The sequence below is a fragment of the Sinocyclocheilus grahami genome, unplaced genomic scaffold (assembly GCF_001515645.1).
Source record: "Sinocyclocheilus grahami isolate Dianchi unplaced genomic scaffold, SAMN03320097.WGS_v1.1 scaffold3.1, whole genome shotgun sequence".
NCBI lineage: Eukaryota > Metazoa > Chordata > Actinopteri > Cypriniformes > Cyprinidae > Sinocyclocheilus > Sinocyclocheilus grahami.
The window spans coordinates 695,344-703,039 of record NW_015505182.1 but is presented as its reverse complement, the minus strand read 5'-3'; the positions used below and the strand labels follow the sequence as shown (position 1 = coordinate 703,039).

General features: G+C 35.1%; 1 protein-coding gene across 1 annotated transcript; it reads right to left on the bottom strand.

The window, feature by feature from the left end:
* Nucleotides 1–1,042: 1,042 nt before the first annotated feature.
* On the bottom strand, nucleotides 1,043–2,771 carry LOC107581277 (glutathione S-transferase kappa 1-like). The gene is made up of 5 exons (XM_016266781.1): nucleotides 2,549–2,771; nucleotides 1,609–1,700; nucleotides 1,515–1,573; nucleotides 1,131–1,244; nucleotides 1,043–1,056 (listed from the first exon to the last, which is right to left on the bottom strand). The coding sequence occupies exons 2-5, from the start codon at nucleotides 1,698–1,700 to the stop codon at nucleotides 1,043–1,045; spliced, it is 279 nt and encodes a 92-aa protein (XP_016122267.1). The 5' UTR covers nucleotides 2,549–2,771.
* Between the last annotated feature and the right edge of the window lie 4,925 nt (nucleotides 2,772–7,696).

Here is a 7,696-nt window from a genome sequence, read left to right as displayed (position 1 = left end):
TATGAGCAAAAATGACTGCGTATTTTAAGTTGTTTCCACTTTTAGAAAAAAATGCAAGTGATGGCGTTGGCGCCTCTATGTGCTGCAGAGCGTGCTTTAGCTTCAACTCTCCGCACAAACGATTAGATATGCGTCTAACAGCGCACATTTATCTAGGTTAAACATTTAAACTAACACTGTGATATGCTTGAACTGTTTTATATATAGATTTTATTTTAGGCAAGTCCTGATGATTTGAGAAGGCTAAATTGATCAAACATAGGCTATGATCAGCTCACTGTCTGCCGCTGGCCGTTACTTAAAGTTACTTAAAAGTAGTATAGTATAGTTTTTAGGGAAAAGGGGAAAAAGACGGGCTCAGGCCTATATTTGAGACCCGTGCAGGGCTCTAATCCTCTTCATCCAACGCTGTTTTGTTCTCATCTGTGAGCATGCTCTTGATATATGTATTTTAGGTGTGTACATGTATAATTGCCTTTTCATTATTTTTTTTATTTTATTTAAATTTGTAGTTAAAACAACTAAAAATAAATGTATTTTAAAGTTTAAAAGTTGGTTAAATTACCATGGTGTTGGTGTGCTTGACTGGTCAGCAAACTCACCAGACCTGAATTGTATTGTCAAGAGGAAAATGAGAAACAAGAGACCAAAAAATGCAGATGAGCTTAAGGCCACTGTCAAAGAAACCTGGGCTTCCATACCACCTCAGCAGTGCCACAAACTGATCACCTCCATGCCACGCCGAATTGAGGCAGTAATTAAAGCAAAAGGAGCCCCTACCAAGTATTGAGTACATGTACAGTAAATGAACATACTTTCCAGAAGGCCAATATACAACATACAATTGGTCTTATGAAGTATTCTAATTTGTTGAGATAGTGAATTGGTGGGTTTTTGTTAAATGTGAGCCAAAATCATCACAATTAAAAGAACCAAAGACTTAAACTACTTCAGTCTGCGTGCATTTAATTTATTTAATACACGAGTTTCACAATTTGAGTTGAATTACTGAAATAAATGAACTTTTCCACGACATTCTAATTTATTGAGATGCACCTGTATATATAGCTTGCATTGCACATTATAAATCTGGTCATAAGAAGAACTGAGAAACGGTTGCTTGATTATACCTTTAGGAAGGCTTGAAGGTCGAAACATAGGGACTCCAAAATATTCAGACAGCAGTGTCAGATCTGAGTCCATGTATAGAAGTTTACTAGGGTTCAATCCAGGGGGCTTGTTGCCTAAGAAAAGAGCAAACTTGATATGGGTTTCTCATCTATAAATAATACAAATTGCCACATACTGTATACTGTAGTTGACTACTGTACGTTACAAATTATACTTTCGCAGTTACAAGATTATTAAGTAGAGCTTCACATTTAGTACATATGTACTCATAAAACAAAATGATTAAATAATTATAAGAGATACATTTACCATCTGGAATATCTAAAAAGCTATGACTGTTAATGTGACATATGCATTTAGATTAGTTGTGATCATGTCATTACCTGAGCCGTATATGACTCCTCCTAAATATGTTGGTTTGAATTTGAGGTTGACGTTCCAATGGACAATATTTATTGGCATGGCAATAAATACTAAAGGCGGAAAACATTACACACCTCAAATGCCAGCCAGGAATAAGGAGAGGCAACATCATAAAAGAGATTAATAATTTTTCTGGAACTGAACATCTGTAATAGATCATCATACAAATAACTTTTGCTTTAATGTTTTTTTTTTTAAACCAAGAAGTAACTCAATATAATGTTTCCTTTCTACTTTAATAATAATCAAAAAGTTGGGCTCTCCTTTAGCTTGTTATAAGGGCATATGTTATGCAATAACCATGCATATTTCCAAGTAGTGTTCAAATCTTGATTGCTGTGACTCAAAACTGTGTTGGTCTGCCAGAATCTGGTACAAATCATAGGTAGGCATGTGCCAAACCCATCCCCTTGGCTGACATCTGAATCACATACTAGCATGCTGCTTGTACTATTTGTGTCATTATATTTATAGGGCAGATAGTGAGATTATTATGCAATTGTTAGGTATCAAATTCAGATAATGAAATACTAAGAAAAGTGAAACTTTAGACCCATACTTACGCAGATTCAAAGGAATATTGCATAAATATGTACAAACACATATTGCAAAGATAGAGATATATTGAAGAAATATGAAATATGTCAGAAAAAAAGAAAAGTTTGAAGTTAAATGCAGCTTTTTTTGTGTGTGCAAATATATTTGCCATGATTTTTGTCACCATAGTTGACCTACAAATATTGACCAAGCATTAAGATTAAGATATTGATCCTAAAGAAAGGTCGCCTAAATGTTATTGTTGGTATGTGAAATTCACATACTGGAATGTGATTTCTATAAGTGCTTGATATGAAATGGAAGCGAGAATCCTGGCTGATGTGCTGTGACTTTACCAGCTGTGTTTACTATTGTCATGGTTACAGTATTCTCAGCTGGAAAAAACTTTTTAATATATTTTAAAATAATATAATTTACAAGCATTTGTGCAACTTACCCTGGCGTCGTCCTCTGCTCCTCTTTTAGGTTCTATTTCTTCTTCTGATTCAGTTTAATGGCGATTGTCAGGTCAGTTTATGGTCTATATCTGCCACCCACTAGACCGTAGTGTCATGTGGCAATGTTACATAATATGAGGTGGTATGCAACCCACTATTAATCTTTAATGTAACACTGAAGACTGGAATAATGGCTGCTGAAAATTCACTTTTGCAATTACAGGAATAAATGGCATTTTAAAATATATTAAAATAGAAAACAGTTATTTTCAATATTCCACAATATTACTTTTTATTAAATTAGTATTAAATATATTTGTAATCATAATCAATTACAAATCCCAGGTAAATGAAATGAATGAAAAAGTTTAGACATTCGATGCTTTGGGTGTTTGTGTCATATAGATTTGCATATAAAATATAGTCTTCAATGTGTTTATCAATCATTTGTGAAATTATGAAATACTAGGCCTATAATAAACCCAAACGCATAACAAGGGTCTTAAATACCATTTAAAAAAATAATTAATTAAAAAAGTTAAATGAATAAACAACAATAACTTATAACTTACTTTACATGGTTTTTTAAATAATTGAATTAATTTGACAAGAAAAATCATAATCTACACAATCTACAATGCATAGTCCATTCAAAGAGTGTACATTTCTATTTTACACCACAAGATGGCAGTAAATGCATGATAATAAGTAAGCTGAACTGAAATCTTGACCTGCCTGTCAATCCCTAACATATTTTCATTATCAAATAATTTAATGCAAAAGGTTGTAGGTCATGTGGGTCACATGCCCATCACATAGTCCAATCAAATCCAGGATTACCAAGACAAATATAAAGGCTTTTTATATGTTTGTAGCATATAAAGTGCTTCAAAAAGATTTTTACAAATAAAACTCCATCTGCCTTGGGGATTTGTCTACTCCTCCCCCTTCTGAAAAACTTGAAGGTGTTTGCTCTGCACACAGCCCTGATCCTGAGGGTCTGCTGATGCCTTGTGTAATGAGAGGAAAATGAGAGTGATTCATTTGAAGGGGTCAGTATTGAGTTGAACTGTGGATGCCCATTTTCCCCACTGCCTTCCCATGTGAACAGCGAAGCCTCAGAGCTGCTTCTTATAATAACACACACACACACACACTCTCTCTCTCTCTCTCATACACACACAAAAACACATGACCACACACCCCTCACCACGGCCCCCACCACATCCTGCATCCTGCTGAAGCCTGACCGCTCCTGTCAGGAAGTAGCTCACTAATAAGCAGAAAGGTCCTGTGGATGAGTCTCTCTAGGGTAAAGGAGGGAGGCTATTGTGTATCTACGGAACTCAGTGTATCATCATCACCCTGTAATCACGATGAGTTTGTTTCTGCTGGTCTGAGATTAATGCTATACTCTGCAGTAACTGCTACATCAGTGCTTTGACTGATTCATAGAGCATACATGATCATGTGTCATTCCACATCCTCACGATATACATTTTAATATATTTGATAAAATAGTAAATGAAAAAGTCTTTGATTTTATTATTATTTTTTTTTCTTCATTTTTTATTTAATTTAGAAGTATGAGTTTATAACTATGAGTAATGAGTCTTAACACTGTACACATTAGGACAGGGCAAAATAAAATAAATAAAACATATTTTTGAATTTATTTATTTTACATGGAACACAATAGGAGAAGTTTCACAGATTGTTCACGCTCTTGTTATGTTCTGCTCTTTGTCATTCAGTGAATGGGGACTAAGGCTGATGAGCAACAAAACAAAACATAAAAATAGTAAATTTTTGGTCTGTCTTTGACACAAAACTATCATATAGTATAAGTGCTTTTATTAAATTTTATTATTTTTTAAAGTTATTCACTTATTAAAAATGATCTAAAAATTACACCTACTAATAGATCAAACTGACATAAGCAAAAACTAAACTAAACTAAAAATTGTATTTAAAAAATGTAGAATAAGGATATGCAAACATAAAATACAGACATGCATTTATAAGACATTAATTTATTTTAAATCATTTTAAAGATCTCAAATAATTATATTAAATCATTTTAAATAAAACAAAACGGGCAAATTATCATGAAAAAATCCAGGCGTTTCTTTGTTTTTCCTTAAAAACTTGTATGATAAAATCACCAAGATCATTAAAAGCAATGGTGATCTAAAAATATCAAAATGAACTTAAGTTTGTGTCTGGTTCAGTGAGTAGGTGACCTTATGTGCATAACAGGTACTGCATAACAGGAATTATCCTCATTGTCACTCTCTTCCTCATAGGTGTGTACAGAAGCAAATTTAACATGATGTCCCAACACAAACATTCTCCGTATCAGGGCTGAATGTGCTGAAGTCACACTCAAACAAAATGGCACAATAATAGGCCCATTATGTCATGTGTAGCAGTGCAGTGGCGCAGGCAGAGGCGAGGAGAGAGTGGGAGGGAGGGCGGAAACAAAAATGAGTGAGCGAGCATGTAAATGACTGAGTGAGAGAGTGAGGGAGTGAGGGAGTGTGTGCTCTGACTGCACGCTGAGGGCCAGATCTGCACATCCTGTGCTCTGTTCCGCTCACATTTCACATGACCTGAGAGGATGTTGAGCAATCAGCAGGCTCTGCAGAGGTACAGTATAAATACAGACGTATTCACATTCACAAGATCAAAAGCGCCTGTGGAACGCACACATGCAGTAAAAAGAACATATGGACACATGCATGTCCACTATAGCCCACATGCACATGCTTAAAAAAATTTTTTTACATTAACATCTGGACATTGCCTTGAATACACACCTTCCAAGACTATTTTCCATGAGCAACAAACCTGGCGGCACTCCCAGCTGATGGCATCCTGTCTCATACAAACACACGCATTATGCTGACCTACTCTCCACATATCTCAGCAAGTGGGTAATTGACATCAAATTTCAATCAGTGATGGAGAGTCCTGTGGTATAACACACTATATTTAATCTAAAACTATTTGAAGCATTTTTATTTCTAATCTTTGTGCATTTATTGAGAATGAGAATGAGTTTTTTTTTATTAATGGTGCATGCTGAAATAAGCATTGCTGTTTCTATTGCTCATGCTTAAGGATCATAACTATCCCCTAACACTAAATATAGCATAAATCATCCTTTACCATTTATGCCACAGACACAAAAGACACTTCAGATTATGAGGAGAGATGTGCTATTATTTTTCTAAGCAATAGAATGTATTATTTATGATCCCATGGGAGTTGATAAAAGACGCAAAAAAAGTTTTAAACATTTAAAGTTTTAAAATAAGGAAAACATACACTTAATATGTGAAATTAAACTAAAATAAAATAAAAATAAGAATGTAAGAAATGGGATATGCAAAAGTATAATACAGTAGTAAACAGAATACAACCATTGGCCAACACTTGACCAGAATACAACACTTTATTGGTGAATGTTAATTTAATAAAAAAAATTAAATTAAATTAATATATAACTAAAAGTTAATATATTAAAAAATATTATTTTAATATATAGTCTCTTCATGTTTTTCTTTTGAAAAAGAGAATGGAAGCAGGGTGATATCAAAAATTCAAAGGTTGTTTAAAAATATCAAAATAGCTTTCAACAAAAGCACTACACACACACTTTCAATACAATACAAAATCATGATGTTGAAAAACAAGTGATATTTATTTTGATATCTGCATTCCATAATCACTCCGATCTATTTAGAATTTAGTGTTTAAAAAATGTCCTATGATTACAGATTAGATTACATTACCTGCAGTTTATGTTGTATGGAATAAATGCGAGCCTGTCTACAAAGCTGCAGTATGTGCAGATTACACAATAGTGTTTGTGCATGTGGAAATTTCTCCAGCAGGCCAAGGGCTGTGTTTCGGTTGACCACAAATAGTTTGCTGATTGTTTCTCAGTGAGAGACTTAACGCTTCTGGCATGGTCCCACACTGAAGAAGGAAATACAAATCATGACCTCACCCACCAGTTATTCCCCAAATGCCATTTACATTGACGCGGAGCATATAATAATGTTGTTTTGCCTTTCAAAATGCCAGCATAAATGCTTTATACAGCCCAGTGACAATGAGAAGGAGAATACAGTCACGCTCGTTAGAAATTGAAAGTTTAAAACTCGATAAATCATGCCTTATGGATTATGTCAGATAGTTGAATGAGTGCAGACAAAGGCTAGATCCACAAACCCGGGAGGAACTTGGGAGGAAGAACATCAAATGAAAAGGACACAACAGCATGACAGCGACAGGGAAATGTGACATGTTTAAACAGTCAGGCATTGTGTGGCCTTAACCCACGGGACACAAACCCCAGCAGGGAGGACAGAGTCTTAGGCAATCCTGACTCAATGGGCCATGACAAAGATGGCTTTGTGAGCATGCGGGACACTCACGTATTGTGTGAACACTACGGAGGGTGCGTGTGGTCTGAAGCAGCACTGAGGTGGTGTTCAGGTTACAGGGGGCACCACAGAAAATAAAACACACCGCCCAAACAGACCTAAAACTCCATCATCTTGTCATCAGACACCACCCCACCTGTTTCCCTACAACCACCTCACATTTTCAACAATAGCTCCAATGATAGGCGCCCTCCCTCACTTCGTCTTCACTGTCTTCGTCGGAGGAACGGGGAAAATAAATTGTTTTTCTCCAGAACAAACAGCAACCTAAAGATAGTTCTTCAAAGGGAACACTCTGTGAAGAACGCACTGTGCGCTAATTGAGATAATAGCCTGATGAAGGGTACGTGAAGTCTTACTGCTAATCTTTTATGTGGGAGGAAATTTGCAAAGGCAAATAAATACATCTCGTCTTGGAAAACTGGTGCCTTCCTGCAGTGGTAACACACGGTTATGCAATATGGTTAACATGCAATCATTTTCATCAGTCAAGATTTGAAAGTTTTGTTTATATGAACCCTAAACATTGCAACCTGATTAAGATTTTCATTTACATGTATTTTAAACAAACTTCAGATTATTGACTTTAAGATTACTGGAGTACATTTTAAAAGAAAATACTTATACAGATGTTTCTACTTCAAAATTTCACATTAAACATTTCAATAGCTGCTGACAAGATCGTTTTTTTTT

Bases quoted from the DNA above. Each gene is read 5' to 3' on its own strand.
- LOC107581277 (XM_016266781.1), bottom strand. From the start codon at position 1,700: ATGTTCAGTTCCAGAAAAATTATTAATCTCTTTTATGATGTTGCCTCT. The intron at 1,574-1,608 runs TTAGTATTTATT...AAATATTGTCCA, and splicing joins GTGTGTAATGTTTTCCGCCT to TTGGAACGTCAACCTCAAAT. The intron at 1,245-1,514 runs GTAATGACATGA...CTCTTTTCTTAG, and splicing joins AGGAGTCATATACGGCTCAG to GCAACAAGCCCCCTGGATTG.